Source organism: Pezoporus wallicus, unplaced genomic scaffold (assembly GCF_028554395.1).
Source record: "Pezoporus wallicus isolate ANWC-B61680 ecotype Strahan unplaced genomic scaffold, APGP_CSIRO_Pwel_v1 contig_2870, whole genome shotgun sequence".
NCBI lineage: Eukaryota > Metazoa > Chordata > Aves > Psittaciformes > Psittacidae > Pezoporus > Pezoporus wallicus.
In genome coordinates, this window is record NW_026636990.1 from 985,263 (window position 1) to 1,011,629 (window position 26,367).

The following is a 26,367-nucleotide window of genomic DNA, read 5'->3' on the forward strand; positions in this document are numbered from 1 at the left end:
AGAATGCAGCACATGTTATGGGAGCTGATACCTTAAGGAGGCCAGGCTCTTTAAGTATTCTCAGTTAATCTCTAGGGAAGAAGACACCATTGCCTCTGGATTTCAGAACACTTTCTTGTGCAGCAAATACATTTGTGATTTATTAGAGACACAAAGCAGGCCTGTGGATTTTGCCCTAAAGAAAACTTTAAAACTTTTTTTTTCACTTGAAACCCCAGATAATTAGTATGTAATCATAAATGCAGTCAAAGTTTTCATTGTAGTTATAATTGTGTAAGGTTTTGTCATTTGTCAGTAGAAGTCAGTCTATACAATTTTTCCTCTAGTTTCTTTACAATAACTTTTGGAAAATAAAATATACTATGCAGAACTTGTTCTTCCCTCACCCTTTATTCCCCACCCAAGTTCACTTTAGAGAATCAACATTTCACTTTCTCTTCTGAAGGTCCAGTGTCTGCTTTATTGCATTTCTGAGCCTTATTGTGACAAGGTCTGCCTTTTGATACCTAAAAGGAAATAGGAAATGAGGCAATATGCGTCCTTTCCATGTTCAAATAAATGGCATGTTTTTATAGCTGGGAGGGGATAAAGCTGGCTCTCACAAGGGAAGTGGTTAGTGTAGCTGGTTCTTACCGTGGTGACTTTTGATAAGGATTTGTTGGGTTATTGTATACTTCTTTGCTGTTGCTAAAATAATCTGTAATTACAGGATTTAAAATGTTGGAGTCTTTTAGTTTAACTGTTCCTTCAGAAGCTGCAGATGGGAAGTCAGAATTGAAACCTGCTTATCCATATAGAAGCTGTGTGTAGAAATTTGTGTAGATGCGTGCCTGGCTGGCTAATGCTAAACCCAGACCTATTAAGCAAGTAGATAGGAAGGCTCTCTTTTGAAACTGTTGACCTATCTGCAGTGTTCAAAGAGCTACAGTTTGGGTCCTGTATCTGAATGTTCACCTAGTATTTGTTGCTAGAAATATGACTGAAGCTGACTATGCAAATACCTTTAGTCTTCCAGGGTAGGATTACATGACAGTATGTTCTTCACTGGTCCTGTGCAGTCTGGATTGAAGTTGGCCTTGTTCTAACTCTGTTTCAAAGGTGCGTTTTCCTCTGACATCTCTGTGGACATGGGACTCCAACACCATAGTCATAGGCTGCCTGTCAGTTTAATGTAGCCATTAATTTAACAGGTGACATTAGTCTTTATCTCCTTTTTTACAGCCAGGTCAGTTCCAGTACACAGTGTAAGATTAACTTGTTGAAAAAGGCATTTCCATAAACAGTCCATTAGTAAGACACAAGGGCGTGACTTGTGTCACACATGGACTTTCCCCCAACTGTAGTTCCACTAGTGTTTCCTGGAAGCTATTCTTTATTTCTGAAACTGTATCACATATATGAGACCATAGTGATTTGGAAAGCACTTACACCCCTGTTTAAACAATTATGACTGCTTTCTCTGTTACTGTCCCATTCTTAAGAGGTTGCTTCTGTGATACAGGTCCCCATGGTAAGAAGTAAAATGAGTCTGAAGTCTTTTGTGATCTCAAATGTTTGCTAACTTTTTGAATATTTAATTAAAATTTAATAAGGAGTTTACCTGTGTGTTAGAGAAAAGCTTTTTACTTAGACATTTGTCTTGTAGAGATCTTTCAGAATAGCATTCTTCTCATTGACCTTAAGATCATATTGCAAATGTGTTTCAGTAATATAAGACATCTAAAATGTCTTACAAGTTTCACTACTACTAACATGATCGTGCATTGATTTGACATAAAATTCCTTTTGTAATTTCTCAATATGTGGCAGTGCCGTTAAAGTGGAATGCCTTCCAGAATTGTACTGTGTGTGGATTTTTTCCATCTGTTTTCATTCTTTGCAAGTACATTGCATAGCAGAGTAGAGAAAATGAAATTTGATTACAAATCTCTAATAATTAGACATATTCTGTGATTTCTTACTGTGTCATGTTAACACAAGTTGTTTGTAACTAAGGGTGAAAGTCCATTCAGAAGAGTTGTAACACAGCAGGGTGGTCACAAATGGGGCTGTACACTAGTTGCAGCTGCCATGCTGGTCAGACTGCTTGGCAGGTCACCTGTTTAACTTGTTGCTGCCTTACCTGCTCATATGCTGAAGCAGAGCTGATGAGTAAAAGCTTTCTTGGTAGAACCTCAGGGAACTACTTCAGATTCAGTTGTTACAGAGGAAGTATCTTTCACCCAAAGGAAATCAGTAACAAGGGGGTTAATTTCCCTTCAAGTTGGTTCAGTGAAACCTTGCAATCTCATTTCCCATAGTTTGAGTATTTCACTACTAGAAATTACTAGGTATTACTTTACTGCTTCAAGTCACAGTCTGAGTTTGTTTCCTATATTTTTGTTTGTTAAAAACAAAACAAAACTCGCACACAAAAAAAACAACCCAAACAAAAAAAAGAACACTCTGCTTTGAATCACTACTGATTTGCGCATGGATTCAGATTTTAAATCCTGAAGTAGGTGGTGGAAGTGTGGACAACGTGCAACTTACTGAGATTTCATTTACGACTTTCTGGGAAAAAAAAACTATGACACTTATAGAGGAAAGCTTTATAAGGCAGACTTGACAATTTGATATTTCCAAATAAGAAGAAATGAGCTTGAAGAAAATTAACTCTTCATTTAATTTAGAGTAAGACAGTTGCAGCTGCTTGCAAATAAGTCAGTTTAAAAATTGTGCGTTGGTCTAAGTCAGGTACTAGACCACTAGAGTGAGCCACTAATAACTTGCTTCAGAAGAAAGAAAAAAATGCAAAGTCATTCATATAGACACTCTTTTGAGCTGTGCATGTTTAGATTTTTTACAGTGTGAAGATACTTTAACCTAATTGAGTGTACAGAGAATTACAGGAATCAGTTCAAACAGAAATGAATCGTGCTTCATCAAATTAAAAAAAATCAAAAAAAGGATTAGGTGAGTTGGGCCTCATGTGTATTAAGTACATGCTGATACTTGAATAGGATCACAAACCAAGCCAAAACTCCTAGCAAGCAACTTCTTCATTTGGTTTTTTGTTTGCGGGTTTTTTTTTATATCCAGTTGTATTCTTACTCAATGTTGTCTCATTTTCCTCATGATTAGGCTTTTTTCGAAGTAACTCATATTCCTTATTCAGTGTTCTTTAATATTGGACTTCTAAAACACATTCTAAGTCTTCTGTTCCTGCATTCTAGGTTTATATAGAACTTCCATCTGAATGTTCATACAAAAAAAACAAACCAAGTTACACAAATTTTGATTACATTCGAATAAATAGTTCGGAATTTCTCTTGCTAGTGCTTGCTTTATGTTTTCTGGAGATGAATGCATTTTCTGTTTGCTTTACTGTGCCCTCTTTGATTAGAATTGCTTGTGCAGAAAGTGAATGTTGGGTTTTAAGTACAGCTGAAATGTGGAATTAGGTACTTAATTTTTTTTTTGAAAACCAGATTACTCCTATGGATACTTCCATATGAATTAGGAATTTTTGTAATGTGAAGGCAGGGAGGAGAACCATCCAGAACAGCAGTCACTGGTAACCTTTCACCTTCAGAAATGTGCTGCTGTTGTTTTTCTGAAGCCAGCAATGGGAACAAATTAGCAGAAGAGTATGTTAGCCAGTTTGCTCAAGTGATGTGGTTTATTCTGACTTTTCTTAGGATTGAGTGCACATATTATGCAATGCTATTTGCATTATTAATTTGAAGTTGGAAGCTGTTAGGAGTCGTCTAAGTATAATGCCAGAATTTTACTTTTCTTTTGCTTGAGGTGCTTTTTTAAGTGTTTTTGAAGAGACACTGGTTTGGCCTTTGTCCACCAGTTTGAAAACCAATAAGATTTTTTTTTAAGGTTGTTATTCTAATGGACCAGAATTATTTGTTGCATGAAGAAATTTTCTGTTTGAACAGAAATGCAAGATCTGGTCAATGTTTGTATAACCTTCCCTTAGACCACTGCTAGAAAATTTACTGGAAAAGCTCCAGAAACCAGATTAATATACACTTGAAAGCACAGATTCACTTAGTCCCTTTCTTATTTTAGGACATCATGGTGATCAAAACTACAGTAAAATCTTCAGGAGAAACTAGTAATAGATGGAAGAAAAAAATGCATCAGGAATATATGCATTTGTTTCAGAAATTTCTGTTAAAACTACAGTGCAGAAATACGGGCCCTTTGGACCTGTTGGAAGATAAAATGGTTTCCCAGCCAGCCTCCAAAGTTGTAGTTTGTGTTGGTAGGGATTTGTGTCTGGCAGTGGGATGTGGGAAGAAAAGAGACAGGTCTTGGCATTACTAAAACTCTGGAGCTGGTTCAGCATTGTTATTTATGGCCAGTTCTGGGTTTGCTTTTGTTGTACATGTATATTTCAAGTATTTTCCATTTGTTGTTCTTTACTGTGCTAAACAGTACGATCAAAGTTAAGGAAAAAATATTTCTGTAGTTAGGTTCTGTACTAGAACCTAGATCTTGGGAAGTGGGTTTCTGATTTTGGAATGAATGCTAATTTAAATAAAGATGGTTTTGTAGATGCAAAACCATGTAGATGGCTTTCGAACATAACATTAAAAAAATAAAGCACATTCTTCCTTAATTATACCGATGTCTAGGTGAAATGCTGTTGTTTAAAACCCTTTAAATTTATGTAATATTTTTGAAATGTGTCTACTACCAAGTCAGTCTTGCACTTTTAGTATTTTGGGGATGGTTTCTTAAAGTTTTAAAATTGGAGAAATTGTATAATTATGCAGTTTGCTTTCATCAGAGATACAAAAAGCCTAACCTGCAGTGTAAAATTTTCTATCAGATAAACATTTACATTGTGTCTCATGCATGAGTTAGAAAGGTGTCCTAGATACACGGGGATAAAATCACACACAGTATTTGCTATGAAGTAAGAAGTCTGGAAGCCACTTCTAAAGAATAGAGGTTAAAAAAATAAAAAAAAGTGGGAAACAAATATAAAAACTCCAGGTAACTAAATTGCTTCACACATTGATCAGATTTTTTTGTTGGCAATGCATTAGTGTATGGGCTACTTTACATGCTCAGCTTTATTCTCAGTAAGAACATTGCTTTTAAGCTAATACTGTTACATAGATGTGAACACCTCTTTTTGCTTATTGTGCCCTGGTCTGAAGGGAATATGGTATGCTGTTGTATGGATAAGAGATACCCATGTCCTATGGATGTGTAGGTAGTTTACTCTTTAACGCACTGTGAAATTGGAGCTGGTAAATTGCAAATGGAACAGCCAGCTGCTACTTGCCTAGTAACATCTCTGAAATTAGCTAATGGGTTTTTTTTTGCTGTACTGCTTCCAACTAGATGTATTATATGTGCATGACACAAGATTTCTTTTCCTGTAAAGACAATAATTTTGTAAGAGAAATATTTGCATTTTGTGAACTGTAAAGTGACTCTTCTTAAAGGCAGATCTGAGTTTGTTGCTCCTGATGAACTTTTAAAAATACTGCTGTAAAAGCCAGCTGAGATAAATTGCAGGTGGCAAGTGTCTTGTACTTTTTTAGCTTAACTCATGCAGATGAATCTTTAGTGGATGGTGACTTTGCTGTGGATGAAGTTACATGAAGTAACTAACCAAATGGTTACTGTATAGAATGGGCCCAGCGAGTGCATTCTGCAGTGCAAGGAAACAAAGTCCTGATCTCCCCTGAAATGCTTCCTGTTGTGTTCTTAACAGCTCTGTGGCAGTAAATTGTTTATTACTTAAAACAAGTAGTCTGAGGAGAAGCTGAATTGTGACAGATTGTATAGTGTAGTGAAGTTCAGTTCTATGCTGATCATATCCAGTTTATTTAAGTATTATATATTCTAAATTGAGTCAGCACAGTACTGTGCTGTTCATAACAATTCACTGCAAAAATCATGTAAGACTGTCACATGCGTTTCCCTTTTTATAATTGTTGAAACACTGTATTTCTATGTTGTCCATCCATTCTGGCTCTTTGGGTGTAATGATCCATCAGAAAAGAATCACGTTGTGAAACATGCTGGGATGTTAGAACAGTACTTGAAAATTCTGTTTTCCAGATTTCTGGCTCCCGTTAACTGAGTTTCACAGATTTTTTTTGTGTGTGTGTATGTGTGATACACTAGGAAAGACAAGGGTTTTTCTTAGCCAGATAAAAGAACCTGAAAGCATGCAGCTAACTTCTGCAAAATACCTTTTCATTCTCCACTTCCACAAGGGAAGGAGAACTTACGAAGCTGCCTTTAACTTCTGTTAGTAACTATCTTTGTCTTCATGCTGTTTGTGTTACAGCGAATGTAATTTGAAATTCCTGTCTTTTTGTATTTATGTTTCAGAGAGAGCATGAGACTGTGTTTCTTTCTGAATGTCTGCTCTTGTTCTGTCTAGGCCTTGGGAAGAGATTGCCTATTTTTGTTGATGCCTTGAGGAATTTGAGGATTTTTTGTTTTGTTTATCTTTAATTCTGCTGTCAGCTTTCCTTCATGGTGTGTTAATAAAACACTATCAGCATTGAGGTACGATAATCTCTTCATGTCTGTCTGTTAAATGTCGAAAAAGGGACAGTCATTTTGATAGCTTTGCAAAGCAGGAAATTGCAGACTTCTTACACTTTGTCAGAAACTTCAATGCCTAGAGCAGGAAGAACTGCTGAGATCCATAAGAACATGTTCCAAGATACAGTGTTTCTGTTTTAGCTTCACTGTTTGTGAGGAAATATTTGACTGAACACTTTTTTCTTTTTCTTAATAGTTTGTAGTAATTGATAATTATCTTTGTATTTGTTTAGGTATGACTTGCAAGTCATTTTTCAACAAGCCAAGGTGTGTTTGGACCTTACTTCTAAGAATTCATTGCTAGTTTAGATACCTCGGGGAAAGCCTTCATGAAATGGAATTTTTCTGCCTTCATCTCTTCTGGGCTGTATGTATGTGATAACACTGACAAATCTATTTGTTGAATGTCTGGTTGCATGGCCAGCTTCTTTCAGAGGTTTAACATAAACTGTAGTTGTACAGTTTCTCCTTGTTCCCTCCCCCACACGTCATGTAGGTCATTTGGGATTTTCCATTTGCCAGTTTGATTTGAGTGAAGCTTACTGAGTACATCAAGCATTTTGTGGCAATATCAGATGTCCTAATCTTAAGTACTATTTCTCTTCCTCCTCATCCATCTTTTCCCAAAGGGGGGAGAAGTGTTAAGGAAAGCTAAGATAGATTACATATACTGCTAGGAAATGCTGTCTGTGTAACTCACGGTAATATATATTGGAGTCTGTTGTTCTTTGCATTGGGAGAATTATTTGGGGTTTGTAGTTTAAATGCAGTTGTATGTAGTGCATTTCTTGTGTAAGATTTTTCTAAATATTTAAACAGTGGGATTTCTTGAGTATTCTTGTGTATTAATGACATGTAATTAAGGATATGCAATGTCTTCTACATAGAGAAGGTAAGTATCTTCTTAAGATAAACTTACTCAAAGTAGAAATAAGGAAAGCAAAGCCTGTACTTTGTGTATCAATTAGTTTTCTCAGCACTTGGAAGGGTACCCGAGTACCCTCCTCCTTCTTGACTGCTGCAGGAGCGGATTTGATGATTACAGTTTTTGTTTTTTTTTTATCTTGCCTCAGGATTTCGAAAGAAAGGAGGAAGCTCAAAGTGTGTGTATGTCTTTATGGGAATTCTTTAAGTTATTTTATTTGTAGGCCTTCGATATTTTGGTTTTGTAACAGTGAGTTTTGTTCCCTGACCTACATTAGTACAAAAACTGGCATGTAAATTGAAATAACCAATGTGCATTTGCTGCTAACATAACTTCTGTTAGTTTCAGCTGTTTTTCCCTGAGGTCAGCCCAGCTTTTTTTAAACATCTCTGGTTACTTCATGTGACATACCTTTGGTTTCTAGAGTGCAGACTACCTACAACCCAGCAGAGGAGAGCTTACATCAGATAAGGTCAGTTGGGTATATTCACATAGAATCATCCTCCTCCAATTCCTCCCTGGAGCAACGCATTGCTGGTGAACATGGGGAAGAAGCTAGGGGAAGAGGTTGCTCAGAGGTTGTTCCTGTGGTTTTACTACAGCATGCACAGGCAGTTGCTGTTTGACATAGGATACTGGGCTGGGTGAACTTCTGGTTTGGTCTTGTAGAGATGACAGACTATGTAGCTGGGAGCCGTGTAAATGCACAAGGGTCTGCAGCTGCCTGTAAGCAATAAGCTCTGTTCTTATATTTATCTTTGAGTCACGCTGCTGTGCTTGCTTTCTGTCCTGAAAATATAGTGGTTTATTCCTATCATAAATTGGAAACAAAGGAAGTAGTTATTTTTTGGGATCAACCTATTAAACAGAAAACAAACAAAAAAGTAGTATTTGCTTTCAGAGTGTTAAGCTTTCTAATTCATAGAATAATAGAATGGCTTGGGTTGGAAAGGGCCCTAAGATCATCATTTAGTTCCAGCCCCCCCCCCCCCCATGGGCAGGGACACTTCACACTAGACCATGTTGCCCAAGATGCTGTCAAACCTGGCCTTGAACACTGCCAGGGATGGAGCACTCACAGCTTCCTTGGGCAGCCTGTGCCAGTGCCTCACCACCCTCAAAGCGAAGAACTTCTTCCTTACATCTAACCTAAACTTCCCCTGTTTAAGCCCATCACCCCTTGTCCTTTCGCTACATATCTAATCTCATGGCTGCAGGACATAACCCCAGCTAACTTGCTGAATAAATTCAGGTTGAGGAGCAAACTTCAGATTTTGGGGTCTGTGGTTCCTTCTTCTGCGGCTTCATTTTAATAATAAAACTTTCTTCATCCTATGAAACTCTAGTATCCAGTGTGATAAATCCCACTGCATGTGGGGCATCTCCTCTACTGGAATAACTTTGCCTTCACAGCATGAATACTGTTAAAATGGAGCACCTTACTATTACGATGTTAGAAGACTGACTGAAGCTTGTTCATCAGAAATGCCATTGTGTCTATTTTCTTGGGAAATTGGTGCAAGACCATGTTATGATTGTACTGAGATAAAATCCAGTTAAGCAGTTTTCCATTTTCTTCTTACCAACCTCAAATTTCAGAATGTGTGGTGTTGGTTTTAGTTTTTTTTTGTTGTTTTGTTTGTGGTTTTTTGTTTGTTTTTAAGTCGGAGCTGTATCAGCAGGGAGGAATAGAAATTAATAATTGAGATGGGAGCAGGAACTCCTCAAACTGACATTGCTGCTGAGAAGATGGTATATGGAACTGTTTCAACAGGTTACCTATGCAAGTTAGATAACTTCTGGCCCCTGCTTCCTCTGTAGTGGCATATATAGCTGTTCATTCAGAACCTAGGTATTTAAATTACCTAATGTGTTTCCAGGCTTGTTACCATGCCAGTTCTAATGTTAGTACTTGATCTAAGAATATTCTAGCAGCAAATTCAAGTTTCTTCTTGCATGTAAATATTTTATGGACCTTCTATTATTTTTTAAATACTGTGGTGTTTGTTGTTTTTTTTTAATGCTTAAAAGAATTTTACCCTATGTAACTTAAGTATTTATGGCTGAAATTTAGGTCCATAACTGAGCTGAATAACCTAAAGTACCCACAACAGCTGTAGCTTGGCTTTTCTTTAATTGATACGAAATGGCACTTACAAGAAATTATATTTGGATGTCTTGCTCAAGTAGGTTTGGTTTTAGATGAAAAACTTTTTGCTTTTCATTCCTCACAAATTTTGAAAGCTGCTTAGTAAAGAAACAAAAAAAATGGCAATTTTTTTTTTGTGTTGTCCCTGGAATAAATTTTCAGTAATCATTATGAATCTCCAGTTTTACAAATGTTCTGTATGTGGTTTGGTTTGCCAGCATTCCCTGAGATTCGGTTCAGCTATTATTAAAGACTGTATTACAATGTTCTACTCATTCTGTGGTTCTATAATGTTAAAATATCTCTTGTCATGTACTGCTAGTAGATTGGAAGTGTTTAGATCTTTGTTGCAGACTGCTGTGAGCTGATTAATGTTGCAAAAAAAATGCAGTACTTGTCATTCTGTTTTATGATCTAGTTCAACTCTGGCCTGTAATTTCTTAAAAAAGTCTAATTTCACTTTTGTTGTATGAGTACATCATTTGGAATATTGAAAATATTATTGGAGCATTAAAAATATAATTGTCAGCTTTACTTGGGTTTCAGTTAAAATTCAACATTCCTGTTTAGTTGATTTTGTGTTTTCTGATGAGCTAATTAGAAAAAATGTTGTATCTTGTGTTTATGCATGACAGGATTTAAGAAATGAATTGCAGAGTGTTTTTCTTATCAGCTTAACTTATTTCTTAATGTATTGAACTTTAGGAAGCTGAACTTAACTACTTCCTGACAGCAGTTTTTATTTTGAACAGAGCTACAGAGAAAACAAAGCTTTCCATTGAGGCTTATGTTTGAAATCTGCTGCTTTCATGTGGTAGCTAGCTCTATGCCAACAATATATCATTTCTTAACTGTGCCTCTTTCCTGAAAAGGGGAGCACAGCAGTCCTCATGAGTCTAAATGCATGTCACACACTGCTGTAACTGCATTTTGTCACTAGCACTTGAACTAAATTTAAGGATGGCATTTTTACAGTAGCGTGGTCTCCTGGTCTAACCGCATGTTTGCACACACCACCAAGTGCTGAATTCTGTATTACATCAGTTGCACTGGCAGTGCTAGGCAGTAAGTTGAAAACTGGTGTGCTCTGGGAGTCAAGGGCTGCAATTGTGTTGCATCCCCCTAGAGCAGGTGAGTGTGGCTGTAAGCATGACCGTGTTTCCTGCCTTTTGTTATATTTAAGTTGTCTGCAATACAACACTGCTGGGGCAGTTTAATATAAAGTTTAATATGTTGGCAAATACAGGTAATGGGTAAAACACATCTGTGCATTTAAACAGTGTTCCTGTTAAAAGTTCCCTTGTGCAGGATACATGTGATATGCTTGCAGCAGCATCCTGAGTTGTTCTGCTTTTGAAACTTGACGGAACTACAAAAGTACTGTCCTGTACATAGGGCATTTGTAGCAGGCTATCCACTTAACGTGGATTTCTAGAATGTTAATGTATTTCTGGCAACAGAATTTATAATGAAGTACATTCATTTTATGATCCCTTCATAAATGAGACACTTGTACCGGAGACTGACACAGTTTTAAATGCTTTTCCTGTATTACTTTAACTTCCCCTGCAAGTCCCTTTTTGTAAAAATTAGAGAAAATAAACAGTTTCTGAAGACAGTGGCAGTACATGTGAAACTCTGGTGGTACTTTACTTTACAAAACCAAAGACATGCATGGATAATATGAATAAAATACCTGCTATTCAGGACCAAAGCTTCTATTGAGCCGTTTTACTTAAAACTGCAAAAATGTTTTCAGTTCCACTGCTGCCTGAATCATGCTCACTAATTTCTAATGATCATAGAATCAGCTAGGTTGGAAAAGACCTTTAAGATTATCAAGTCCAGTCATTACCCCAGGACTGTTGTGGTGGTGGTGGTAGTGACGACTAGGAAGCAGAGAAATATAAGCAAAATATTTGTAATATGGCTTTCTCTTACTTCAGAATACTTCAGGATGGGCAATGTTGGTTGGGGTTTTTTGGTTTTTTTTGTTTTTTTTTTTTTTTTAGGGAGCATATTAAGAAATGTAGAAAAACAGTAGTTGGGACAAGGAAGTATTTTCACTTGAGTGTGTTGCTGATGGAATTCTGTGTGAAAGATTTCAAGGGTTAAATGTAGATGAATGATACGCAGCTATGTAAGTTATGCTATTAGTCTCTAAATCTCCTTAGTGATGGAAGACACCTTACCAAAAAAAAGTGGATGTTGATATTTCACTCTTTGTTTCTATGTTCAACAACAGGCACTCCTGAAACAGGGACCCATGTATTTCTCCAGGGTTTATAGCTTAGTTATATTTCACAAGTTCTGTAAAAATTAGCAAGGCTCTTCTATACTAAGGTGTCGTTTTAAAATGAAGAATAGTCTGCAAATCAAGATGTTCGAAAACCATGCTGTGAATTTGGGCTTGGTAAGAAAACATTCTATAGAAAACTTAATTTATTGTTTTAACTTCATTATGGCCTTGCTTCTCATGTGTCGTAGTGAAATGTCATCTTCCAGACGGACGACAGGAGGTTTCTCTTTTGTTTATACAACTTTCTCAAATACGTATCATGCAAAGTTTGAGAAAAATGTGGAAATTCTTTGCATGTGCGTGTAACTAAATGATCAGCCTATCAAAGCTGGTTTTAACAATTTTAATCTTGGCACACTGGATCAAGTTTTCTTTCTATATACCTTAGTTTTGGCTTTTAATAAAGTTGCTGTTATAAACACAAGTACATTCTCTTTTCTGGTCTCAAGGAGGCAGTACCGCTGCTTTCACTTCACTGTAAAGTTCAGATAAGCATCAATATTTCGTGATAGCCTGACCACATGTTTTATATCAGTTTTTTTAAATTAGTGCTTTTGGGTGGGGATGCAGTGATGAAGCAAGGAAACCTTGTCATTGCTGTACATGAATACTTAGGCATTATGAACTTCACATGGGAGTATCCCAGCATTCTTCCCTGTACTGGGAATATTCATGAAAGGGCCTTGCTGTTGTTGTTTTAGATTTCTCAGTGTAGGTTGATTGATAACATCTGAATTCCAGAGAACTGCTCCATTAAATTTTAAGACTTGATTTATGGAGTGTGAACACAATTGTGGACTGCAGATGGATGTTTGAGGGTTGCATTGATGAGCTTCCACGAGTAGTCCACGAAAACTTAGTGTTAGCATTGCACAATGAACGCAATTTTTGTCTTTTGGGCTATGTGAGAGAGCAATTTAAATATCTGAAAGTACAGCTGTGTTAATGTTTGTCTGTTTTTTCTTTGAAGCCATGGACTTAGCAGCTATCTCAGCTGAAACGGTGCTTGAGGGTACTGCACAAATGGTTAATAACCATTTGCTCTCTTGCCCTTCAGGGTCCTTTAGCATGTATGGATTGCATGGCAATTCTTAGACAAATTTTAATTGCATTGCTTGCTGTTTCACAGCTTGGAGTCTTTCTGGCAGTTCTGCTTTGACTAAGTTAATCAAAAAGCCTGAGTGGCCCCAGGCTTATTCTGTAAGCTGCCTTAGAAACTGTAAAAAAGTTAGTCATATTTACTGAAGAAAACTTAATATCACTGGTGTTCAGTGGTAACTGATAACTGGTCAACAACAAACAGGAAATCAGAACCTGTTAGTTTGAATGCTGACAGCCAATTTCTGATGAAATAAAAAAATTAAATAGGCAGATAGTTTAAAGGAAGTATCTAGTATCATGCATTTGTAGTTAAGTATTCTGTTCTATTTCTGATGATTGTCAGTATTAAATATTTAAAACAAGTGCCAAATAAAGCAAAACTCTAATTTTAAGAACATTATTGTAATCCTGTTTAAGTTCCCTTTTCAAGTGCATTCAGTATGTGAGAGAGATTTTTGTCATTGAAAACATGTCTCCTCTGCCTGATGTATAGGTATGTCTCTCTATTAGTCTGCTTCAGATAATTATCTTGCAGATACACTTGGCCTGCATCCCACCGAAAATACCTTTTGTGCTTATTTTATAACCACCGCTGTTGAGTACAGGTCTCTCAATAAGCAAGTAAATGCTTTTTTTTTTAAATCATACTTATTTTGTAGCTTCACCAACATAAGATTACTTCCTCTTCTAAAACAATGGTTGTTTCTTTTTTTTTGTGCTTGTGGGCAAGGATAAATGAAAAAGCTTTCTTACAAGTCACTTTAATGTGATACCTGTCCGTGGCAATAAAGAAGACTACTTGAGTGTGCTGCTCTGATGTTTTTGAAATGAGTGTGTTTGAGATTTTTGACAGTTTCAATTGTTTGACTTTTTACAGTTTTTTTTGAACTCCCTTGTATGTCCACAAAACTTGGGTACCATGGTTGCCTGTGCTTATTCCTGTCCATAAATTCCATGGTTTTCCAACTTTTTTTCCTCCTTCCTGGGTGATCCGTTTCAATCAGACAAAGATGACATTGGTAAATTTACCTGTTCTGATTCAACAGTAGTATATGAAAGTTGGAGTTGTTACAGTTGTAACTCATTTTAGCCAAAACCTGCATAGTTACCTTGGGGAGGAGATCTCGCAGTGGAGTTAGAACTGGAATTACTCTTTGGTTCTGCTGTGCTGCTGATTACAAAGCACAGTGAAAGATTAACTCTCTAGGTAAAGAGAAAACTTTGATTCCTTTTCAACAGCAGTAAGAAATGGTTCATCATTCTGCCAAACATACAGTTGGCATGACTTAGTTTTACTAATTTTAAAATATTATTACTTATTTCCAGTCCATTTTGTGACCTCAAAGTCCTACATGAGTTTAGAGATAGATTTGTTCCCACTGCTATATAGGAACATATACCAGAATGTTCAAATAATGCAATACGGGGAGATTGGTGAATATCAGTGTAGTCTTGGGCTTGTTCTGTAATGTGGGGTTTTTTTTTTTGTCCTGTTGGTCATGTCTTAATCTTTACATACTTCTTAGATACAGGATTGCTTTCAGTGTTCAAAGTGGTGTAGTGGTGTAATCAGTTATATTTTATGAATTTTTACAAAACAATAACTACACAATCTTGATGGAAGGAAAAAGACTTCTTGTACCTGGCAAGCATGGAGATCCTAAAAAGTGCTGTCCTTGAATCAGAAAGTGCTAGTTCATTTAAAAAATAAATGCAAGAAATAAGAAGTAGCCAAAGCATTTTCTGCTGAAAGGCAGAATTGAAGTCGCCATCCCCAGCTTCCGCATATCATTTACTTTATTTGAATACAAAATGATATTTGATTTTTTGCGGAAAAGTGTAATGCTTTTTTTGTGTATTTTATTTTTCACTTACTATTTTTCCTTTAATGATTACTGATCCCAGAGGTCTTGATAACGTGGGGAGTGTGGTCAAACTGGGATGCAGAGAGCTGGTTTGTAGAGCTCTACAAACTGAGCACTACTGTAGCAAGGAGAGAGATGACAGTGCTTGGTGGCCCACAAAACTTGCTGAGGGTTGGCAGTAATCTGGGAAATCAGTGGCATAACAGAAATCTGAAGGTAGTAAAGGCATTTTTTCTTCACTACTCATGTCTATTTAAAGCTTTGCACATTGTCAATGTTACTCGTTCACGAAACTGGACTTAGTAAGACCACATACATCTCAATAGATAAAAAGAAATCGTTTAAGATTGTTTCATAGGGTAATATAAAATATCCAGTTAACCCAATAGCTTTTACTTTTTACATTCCCCCTCAAATACTGTAGAAATGCTCAATACTGCTTCTGTTTGCTGTTGCATATATTGGCATGTTTTGCATAAGCATAATATCTATATGTTTTCATACGCATGTATCTTTTCTAGATGTATGCAATGCTGTTTTTATCTGTTTTGGTGGGGTGCCCATTGTTTGTGAAACTGTGTTTTTCCCAGGTGCTTGCATATGGGAGTTCATTTTGTGCTTAGGAGCCTGCGAGGGAATGGCTAAACTGAAACTCATGTGCAAAACCTTTCTGATCAAATTCTGTTCACATGTAACTTAGTGTCCTTTCTCAAATCACTGATGACAAGCTGAAGCTCTTCTAGGTGATGTCTCTAGTGTTATGCTTTCAGACTGCTATGTGAATATGTTTGCAATTTGTATGTCAATTTTTAAGCAAATACTGAAGATACCCCTTTTCCTTTATCTGGGCTCCTTTTGAAGGAATGTGTACTCACTGCATTTTCACTCTATGTAATTTATAATTAATACCAAGAATTTAATTTCTAAAGAAGCATGTGTTACTATAAATTAAAAACCTAAGTACATTGTTAAAGTGAGATATGAATGCAGCAGAATGTTTTTCCTAAAACAAAATCTCAGAAATACACTGAGGATGATTTAAAAAAAAAGTATATTTTTGTTAAGGAATAGTATGTATACTTACTCTCCTGTAATTGGCTTCCTTGTTTTGTTATCACAGGCCTATATGGTTATTATGCTTGCTATAACATTGATTTTTAAATTATTTTTATTTTTAAACTCAATACTGCCTCCTCATCAGATAAGATTCCTGCTGTTAGTTTCTGTACTATAGATTTTGAAGAAGCTGAAAGAGGACTTACTGAAACTGTAGCCATTTTTAGCCATATGCTTGCAGAAGTTTTGAATGCCTTTTCCTGTCATTTTTTGTCATGCTAGCTTGTTTTATCTTACATAAATAAACATTTGTAATAGTAGCTGCCATTGTTAAAGTGGGTGTAGTTACTGTATGCTTGGCCTGTGGCTAGATTAGTTGACAGATACCACAGGAAGGTCTCCTTGTCGCACAGGGAGATCATGCTCTCCCCATACATGCAGAGCACTTGACAGGACATGTACACATGTACACACTGATGCATTTGAGTTGGTACTGGGAGATTAAACAGCAGAAGGGATGAGAGCCCTAGGAGCTTTTTGCAATACTTGTTTCAGATATCCTGTAACCTTCTTAGGAAACATGAAGAAGAGAAGTCCATTTCATTAACTTTGCAGCAAGCATCTGTTGCAAATACGGGCTAGTATTTATTTGCGTGTTTTGTAGGACTCATTTTCAGTGGCTCTTGAACAGTGCCAAAATCTCAAAGTGTGGCCAGGTTCCTTCAGAATCCAGCCAATGGAAGCAATACAGAGAAGCTGTTTGAGCAGCCAGGGATCAGGTTAGGAAAGCTAAAATCCTGATAGAATTAAATCTGGCCAGGGACGTTAACAGCAATCTGCAGGTACACTGCTGATAAAATGAAGACTAAGGAAAATGTGTGCCCACTCCAGAAGAAAATGGGAGACCTTATTACACAGGATATGGAGAAGGCTGAGGTACTGGGAGAATAAAGAACACTCACTGTAAGAGATCATGTTTGAGATCATCTAAGGAACAATAAGGTCCACAAGTCCATGAGACCTGATGACATGCATCAACAGGTCCTAAAAACTGGTGGAGTAGCTCAGCCACTCTACATCGTGTCTAAGAAGTTTTGGCACTCTGGCACAGTGTGCTGGCTAAAAAAGGGGAAACATAACTCCCATTTTTGCAAATGGAAGAAGACGTGGGGAACTACAGGGTAGTCAGACTCACCTCTGTGCCTGGCATGATTATATAGCAAATCCTTCTGGAAACTATGCTAAGGCATGTGGAAAATGAGGTGATTGGTGACAGCCAACATGGCTTCATTATGGGCAAGTTTGCTGGCCTTCTGCAACAGGGTAACTGTTTGTGAACAAGAGAAGAGTGACTTACATCATTTACCTGGACTTGTGCAAGATTTGACACTCCTGCATGATATCCTTGTCTCTAAACTGAAGAGGATGACTTGGTGGATAAGGAATTAGCTGGATGGTTGTACTGAAAGAGTTAATTCTTCTAATCTCTGTACATCCATCTGAGCTCCTCCCCAGTGTTGACTGTCACCATATATGACATTGGGACTGAGCAGAATATATGATTTCTTGTATATTTGTGCCGTGTTATTCAGTGCTTTTCCACAGAACCCAGGGCTCTTGTTCTGACAACCTGTTGTTAAATGCATTAATTGTTCTGATGGAGCTGCTGTGCAACCACTTGTTCGTGAATATTTTCTGTGGTCACCAATGGTTTGACCACTGCTGATATGCAAGTTACCTTTACCAATGCGCTTCATACAAATGTAAAATAAATAAAAATAATTAAAAAAATAATAAAATGACTCAGCAGCTTACAACTTTTTTTCCTCCCTTTAGGTATTTGTGGATATAGCAGACAGAGCTTTCCTTTTCTTGGTGAATTGACTCTTAGCTGTTTCAGAACTTGCCATTTTCCTGTTTTCCTGCTGCTCATAAAATCTGGTCCAGCTTGGCTACTGAATAAAGCTGCTTGCCCAAATACAATAGCAGAGAAGCAAAGAGCTGTATCTAAACATTAAGAACAGGAAAATTATTTGGAACTATGATTCAGCTTTCCCAAATTGTTATATGCCCTTTGTAAGAATAATACTTGCAGAGAATAAGTATTAAATTTACTGAGCTATTCAGAAGTGAGTCTTGCTTGTGCATTTCATAGTAGTTTGCTAAATAACAAGTGTATTGCATGCCTTGTTTTAAAATATTGAATCATTGATCCATAGAGAGCAAGTTGTTAATGATCTAACTATTCAATTACTCTTTGCAAGTCTTCAGAATTAAGACAGAAACAAAGGGCAATGTTTTGCCTTCTTTATTGCACAAGATGTTCAGTTGATTCTTTCCATGCAGTACGTTAATCTTATTGTAGTTAAGTTTCATAGCTCATGAAGCAAATAGTCCAAAGTGGATAATGCAGTTACTAATGTGCAGACCACTGAGCTTATGCATTAAAAAAAAAGGCAGTTGTCACACTGTTGAGCTTGCTTATTACTTTAGAATTAAAATTTAGGTTCATTTCCTTGGCATTTCTTGACTAGTAATACAGGAGTGATGCTGTTGGTTTGAAACTACTGATGAAAATAATTGAGAAGATCTGTAATGCTGCCCTTTTGGGAGGGTGCAAAGTTTGAAAGTGAAGTTTTATCTGGAATAAAAGGTCACTTCTCTTTTTCTTCTGATTCATGAGAAGCTGAAACATTTGAAAGCAAAATGCTTGCTCCATTGTGAAGCAGGGGTTGGGCTGTTGAGAAACAACAGGCACCGTAGTCAAAGCTAGAGTTTCTCTGAGATTTGGATTTTGGCCTGCTCATTAGTCACTGCTGTTCAAATAAAGCGCCACCTGGCAGTCACTTCAGCACGTCGTTACCTTGATTTATGAATAGGTTTTGCTGTATGAAGATCAGAATGCTCCCTATGCTGCAGGATTAAATCCTCAGTGGAATATACTCCGGATTTATTATTCATGCATTGTTCTGAGGTACAGTGATAGGGAGACTGGCAACCGAGCCATTGTGCATCTTACAGGGAAACTTCAGCTTGCCTGGAATAGATGAGGGGTTTGCTTTAAATTAAATTAATAAGAATTTAAAAAGTGCAGGTTCAGGGACACAAAATAAAGATTTCTTGTAGTATTCAGGAGCTCTTTGCAGTCACAGGGAAATATTTTTTTCCACAGACCTAACAGCATCAGAATAGTCAATAAATATTTTAGCCAAGCTTGAGTTAAAATATGAAGTTTTCTTGAGCACTTCAGAAAACATTCTATAAGAATACATGTAATACTTCTGCAAAAAATATAATCATGGTTTGCTCAGCAAAACCTTTCAGACTTGGTTGGTCTTTCCCACCTGCACAGAGGAAAGGCACAAGAGTTCTTTGTGCAGGCAAGAGTAGATCGGTTTAGCTGTCACATGAGAGGAAGATAGCTGCTTCTGCTTTTTAGAGAACAAGCACAGATTGTGAAGCCTCTACTGTTGTATTACATTGTTCAAGGGCCTCTAAAAGGCCTTTTTTTTTTTTATATCAGTAGGGAAGTTAATCATGGTTATATGAACAAATGAAATACTGTGTCATTCTTTCACTCCTGGGATAGTGTTTTCTGTCTTATACACAAAATACTCGTGCAACTAAGATGGTTCATGTAATGGAATAACTAACATAAAAAAGAGTATATTTAAAACTTGAAGCTGTATAATTTCAGAGCTGTACTGTTCTTTAATGCCAAAATTTTTGTCTTTGAATGGATTTTTTGACTGAGGACAAAATACGAAGTTGACCCTTCTTACACATAAGCTGTTCCCTTATTTTAAACTTTTAAGGCACATTCTCCATTTGAAGTCATCCTGCTGCTATTAAATCTTTGTTTGCCATGAACTATCACTACAGGGTTTTCTTTAATCTCTGTTTCTAGAAAGCAATAGTATGGAATTCGGTGCTGGAACATAAATGTCAGTCAGCACTAGTTTTGAAGTTATGCATTAATACTTAACTGCTGAAAAAAATCTTAGGTGGATTGTGTTTCTCTGTATAAACATTTTAAAGTCTTTAATTGCTGGACAGAGTTCTGAGTGTCTAAGATCAGTTATTAACAGTAGGTTTGGATGCTGCTTGAAAGAAAATATATTTTGTTTACAGTATCCATCTGCTTATTAAGTTTCAGCACTAAACAGGAAGACTTATTTCCTGCCTCAGAATACTTTGTTTCCTTTGTCTTTACAATGAGAGAAAACAAATATAACAGGAATGCTCCTTCTGACCAGGGAAAACTTGTAATTTTTCTAAGTAGGGTTTTGTCATAAGTAAACCGTAGTAATGCATTGCTGATGCAGATAGGAATTGTAATTTCAACATCTTATTGCAGTGAGTGTTACAGGGAGTATGCTGTAGGTCATCATGGCATACATAAATGTAGTTTGAACTGCATAGATAAATGTTGTAGAAGCTAAAGGCTACATGCATGAAATCAGCGGTTGAAACTAGTATTATAGCCTTATCTCCTCCCACTTTGAGTTGTGATTTGATTTTTTCAGATAAAATTTCATTTTGAGACTTGGCTTAATCAACTTGCTTACTTATAAAGACAGCTAACTTCAAGAAGATGGGTGGGGATCATGTGCTGCTGCTTAAGAGTGTGGTTTTCTTGATGATTTAGTAGATAGCTCAACAGAGTCAGGAAATCTTCCAGACTCTTCATATTTTTCAGTGTCTGACAGTGTTTTTTGCTTTTTTGTTGTTGCCAGCAATCACAATGAACTACTTTGCTGTAGTTCAAAAAGCACAAGCCTAAATGGATTACACTTTCATTTTACAGATATGAACTTGCTGTGAATTCTGCTGTAATTATATCTGACTTGAAGAGCTATTGAGTCATCAGTCACTTGGAAAGCAGCTCTCAAGGCCAATAGCCATGAGTTTAAACTTACATACAGTGTATTAGTTTTGAAGTAGTTTTTTAAGGAAAAGTTCATGTACAGGAAGAGGCGCTGTATACATAGTTTCACACTTGTGTACTGTATGAAGGCAAAAAATTTTCACCACTGATTTACACTGATTTTGTAAACTGTTTTAAGGCAGAGACTGCAAGCTTTGAATTGCCAAGGGCTCCACGAACCACCACAATGCTCGTGAAACCTTTGGTGAATTGCATGACATGTAGGGTTATTTTTGTATTGGTTTAGTATTTGCCAAGACTTTCCTTTTTACTGGGTGTCCAAACAGAATATGCATTTTAATGGAATAGCCCTCCAGACAGGTATGCTGCAAATGGCAGACTAGCAAATTATTCTTGAAAGGCTGGCTGCAGTTTGTTGGAAGTAATGTTTTAGCAGCTGCAGTGTAAAGAGAGGGAGAACAGGATGGCACAAAATTTAGGAATGTTATGGTGGTATACTTTAACTAAAATTAATTGTGTGTATGACTTTTGTTGGTTTTATTTTTCTTTGCTGTAGTCGTGACATGGAGAATAAAGAAACCCTCAGGGGGCTGCAAAAGATGGATGACCGCCCAGAAGAGCGCATGATCAGGGAGAAACTCAAGGCAACATGTATGCCAGCCTGGAAGCATGAATGGCTGGAAAGAAGAAGCAGGAGAGGCCCTGTGGTAGGTGGCACTTATGAAATGGCCATATCTGTAACACCTGTTACAAATTAAAATCCTTTAAATTCCTTTCTATTAGAAATCTTGTTTTCTTAACAATTTGCATACTCATAATTATGGTCCTCCTGTTCTTTTTTTTTTTTTTTCAAGTGGTTTCACAGGAAACTGTAGGTGACTTTCTGAAATGTATGCATTTCTTAAGCTGTATCTTTTAGGAAAAAGGCATATAGCTGAGCAGCTGACTTGTGTATTATAAAATACTGGGACAACACTGCCCTCTAATGTCTTTAACAATAGCAGCTCCCGTTCATTAGGTTAAAACCCACGCCTATGTGCAAAACTGCACTATGGTGCTTTATACTCCCTTGATACTCAGAGGTTTCATGACTTCACTTTTCCTTAGTTGGAAAGTGTTAATCTTCTGTGTATTGAAACAGAAATATATGGAATTTTTACTAGAAGGAAAATCAAACTGCAGTCTTACTAGAACCAGGCAAAACCAAACTTGTGTAACCCCTTCACACAAGTCTCAGCTCTGCTAAACTTTGGTTGCCAGAGTATTCAAATAGCCTTTTGGGTAATGCTTTTGAATGAATGGCTCAGAAGTGGTTTTAAGAATTGCAGGTAGATCAAATACAAAACTTACTAACAGAGTAACAATTCTATTTAATATAATGCTCACTAATTAATAGCCATTAGTTATCTGTTGGTGCAGTTGCATTGATTCATGTGATTCCCATATACTGCTTGATGGCAGTGTTAATTTAAAGATAAAAGCATCTGATTCAGTAAAAAAGTGTTTGGGGATAGCTTTTCTAGGACAGAAATAAGAGGGTTCTGTGGTTAACTTTTTGTCATTAGAGAGAACATTGAAAATAGTGCACCAAAAAAACAGTTCCTCAACGGGTCAAATAACAAAACAGTTCTTTAATAATTTTTAAATGCATCTTGGTTACTGCATAACTTGAAGTTGTTTCATTGCTCAGGCCACTTCCCTCTCGTATAACTTGTCCATAGGCACATGAATCTGCATTCTGACCTTCCAGGAATGTGAAAGCGTTACAGGAATCAGTAGGACTTGGAAAAAAAAAAAGAAAAAAACAAACCAAGAGGCCACCCTGCTTTTTATACTTCTCTTTTGTCCTGTTCACTTTCATAATCAGATACCAATCTCTTAAACAGTATAATGCCTTTTTAAAGTAAAATGAGCAGTTCTTGGGTCAAGGCTATAAAAGTGGGTTTTTCTACTCTTAGACAGTGCCTAACTATTATGTCACAACCTCCTCATTGTCCTCTTCTCTGTAGCCTGCTGAAACTGAAATGCATTTCTGGATAGTGGAATAGCTTCGGTTCGATGAGTTAAATACTTCAGTTTAAAATAGCATTTGACCTTGTGGATGCAGTCCAGATCATCAGGTAGAAAGGCACTGAGTCTGTGTATGTCTTTCTCCTTGTACCCCAAGCAGAGGAAGCCCCTTCCATTTTTTGCCTAAACCAGAGATCTCTGGAACTTTTAGGAGAGGTCTGCTCTTAACCTGAGGTGTAACCTGGAGCTTCCTTCCAGCTTTGAGTCAAGCTCTAAGACATGGAAACATTTAGAACTAAAATTACCCTCTATGACTGCTTTTAATTTGATTCCAAGGGCCTTATGCATTGTGTGCGTCTGAGAGGCAGACAGCCGAAAGTTGTCTTGAAATATTCCATACCTCACTGTCAAAGTGCAGTGTTAGTACAACAAAGCACTTTATTGGGAGTGTATGTACTCACTTCTGCTTGAGCATGTATCCACTCTTGTAATGCAGCACTGTGCACAATGGATTAGCTCAGATACCAGATGTGGCATAGCTGTTTTACTTCTATGGCAGGCAGAAAACCCAGGTGTGCTTCTTATAGAGCACGGTACACCTTAATTCTGCTTCAGTGTCTCCAGGTTTAAAGTAGTTTTTATTTTGCAACAAGCGTGCTGAAAAAATAGCAACCATAGTTTTCTCAATTGATACTGTATAAAACAGATCCAATGTTTTGGCTCTTAATAAGCAGGCAATGCCTGTAGAAAACAGTCTTTTGGCTCCAGCTATCAAAATTGGTGAACTGCTGTTCTTTGAGATGTCATGAATGACAATTATGGAAGTACTTTGAGAATCAAATCAGTTGCTGCAACAACTAATGTAAGCAGCACAAACAGAAAAAATTCTCACTTTTTTTTGTTGCATGTAGATTAAAAGATAACCCATATTAGATGTTGATACTAGAATCTAGGAAGTAAGCAGACTTCAGATGTCTGGATAATGTATTAATTACATAATGCTAGCAAAACAACTTTTAATGAATTTTGCTGTAGTGTAAAACAATCAATTTGTAACTCTAACATGTTTTAATTTCTGCAAGGTGGTGAAACCTATCCCTGCTAAAGGAGATGGATCAGACATGAACAAACTCTCTTTAGAACCTCAAGCTGAAGGACAAAGTACTGCTTCTTCACCTACACAGAAAGGAAGACGTAGTCCTTCTCCTAGTAGCTCCTCTTCATCTTCATCTAGAACGGTTAAATCTGAATCACCCGGTGTTAGAAGAAAAAGGGTATCTCCAGTGCCTGTAAGTAGCAAGCTGTGATGTAATTTTCAGTTTGCCTATATTCTGCAATCCTTTGCTTACAGAGGCAATTAATCCTCCTTGTGTAGGGCAAAATGCTGATACAAATGAGTTATGACAGGATATCACTTGAGTGAGATATGCAGAGCGTCTGATGTTACATTTCTCGTGTATGCAATTTTAGTCTCTAAAGTTTGAGGTTTTTGTTACTTCAGTCCTGCTTTAAATTTTTATTTGTAGGAAATAAAAAAATGTAGATACTTAGTCATGAAGATGTGTATTTGCTCTTAACTTGATTTGCACAAGGAGGTGCTAATACTTCGGGGTTTTTCCTGCAGTTTTGCATGTCGGTTCTCCAGGCAGGTATATTCCATCAGGGACAGCATTATTGACTGTATTAAGATTCCTGCAGAAAAGCATTACTGGTATGCTATTTGTGATCCTCTATTCCAGAACTGATCTTTATGTACAGATTAATAAGATTTATGATATATGCTTTGTTAGTAGACTAAACTCTGTTATGGCATTTGAGAAGATCTGGAATAGAATGTCTTGAGCAATAGTAACTGACTTCATTAAAGAAGATCAAGAGTATAATGTTTTGAGTGACAGTGTTTAATGGGTTTCCTTGTTATGAAAATGCTCATCCACAATTAAGCTTCAGTCGACTTGTCTAAAACTTCACAGTGAATTACAGCAAGAATACAGTCTTATTTGCTTTTATTGTCCTGTTGCTCTAAACAAGGTTTCCAAACCAAACTCTGTACTGCCATTCCGCATTCCTCTGAACTGGAAATGAGTATCACAAGTTACAGTACTTCTATTGACAAGAGAAATTGAAAGGGGGGGGGGGGGGCAGAAAACCAACCAGAAGAAAAAAAAACAGAAAATTCAAAACCCCACCAAACTATTTAGACTTTGATCCATATTTACTTGATTGGTTTTCTTTGTTTTACTTTAACCTTTCACATGGAAAACCTTAGAAGTCTAGACTGTCTCTTACTTATCTGATGGACAGTAAGTTTATTATAACTTGTATTGTAAAATAAAATTCAAAGTGGATGTAAATCAAAGCAGAAGAGCTGAAGTTCAACAAAGTCATTAATGCATATTGTAGCATTAGAAAAGTGAAGAATTTAAATGAAAAAAAGTTTAAAAATGTTTAGGCCATTGAATTTTTGATCATGGGCAAATGAAACACAAAAACCATCCTGAGCTGAAAGTTGCTTTAATTGTGCAAAGGAGAGGAAGCTGTGTCCTTTTTCCTTTTCTTTGGAATTTCTTTTGTTCTTCATTGACTGTATGTTCCCTTTTGTAAACTGTAGTCATAGGATTTCCTCATTTCTGAAGTGTGTTAGCATTATAACCTTATATAACAATTTCCTCTATTAAGTCACAAGTCTATGATTATCTTCTGATTGAATTATACTTGATAATTCCATAGTAATATGGTAAGGCAACCGATGAAGGCTTGAAAACAGAAGCAATTTAAAAGACTTCTGTAATAATGAAAAAATTTCAGTTACCAAAAGCTTCAGTTTTCCTTCTGCCCTCAAATTCTGGGCATGGAAGAAAAGAAATCTTTTTATTATCATACAGTCTAAGCAGGTTTTCGTAGTTTCAGGGACCAACAAAACCCAACAAAATATACCCCACCAAATCAGCACCTAATTAAACTTGCTGTAATCCTGGAAATGCTTATGATGGTACTGCATATTTAGTTTCAGACTGGACGAATAACACCACCTCGACGAGCTCCATCTCCAGATGGCTTCTCTCCATACAGCCCTGAGGAAACAAATCGTCGTGTCAACAAAGTTATGCGAGCCAGGCTGTACTTGCTGCAACAGATAGGACCCAACTCTTTCTTAATTGGAGGAGACAGCCCTGACAACAAATACAGAGTGTTTATTGGGCCTCAGGTAGAGAACATCTTTGTGTTGTCTGTAGCTTTTATTAATTTAGACTTTTATGTATTTATTTATTTACTCTTGGAAAACTGTTCAAAACCAAATTAGGTCAAGTTAGTTGCCAACCATGATAATGGCTGTGCAAAGTAATGTTTAAAAGTTGTAATCTGTGCTGATGTAATGATCAGCTTATATTTTGTCAAATACATAGCAAGTATCTTAGTTTTGTCTTAAGTCTGTCTTTAAAGAAAGACTCCAGTCTTTTTCTCCTTCCTAGAAATGGCTTCAAATTATGTCTTAAGTACTTC

The 26,367-nt window shown here is 36.8% G+C and overlaps 1 protein-coding gene across 2 annotated transcripts in view; it reads left to right on the forward strand.

Moving 5' to 3' along the window:
• Positions 1-26,367, forward strand: part of MAP3K1 (mitogen-activated protein kinase kinase kinase 1) — a 56,926-nt gene that overhangs the window by 11,947 nt on the left and 18,612 nt on the right. For both annotated transcript variants that reach the window (XM_057402660.1, XM_057402659.1), the window contains 3 exons: positions 21,410-21,560; positions 23,946-24,152; positions 25,871-26,071. In XM_057402660.1, the coding sequence (XP_057258643.1) occupies positions 21,410-21,560; positions 23,946-24,152; positions 25,871-26,071 (559 nt within the window). The remainder of the gene's footprint in view (positions 1-21,409; positions 21,561-23,945; positions 24,153-25,870; positions 26,072-26,367) is intronic.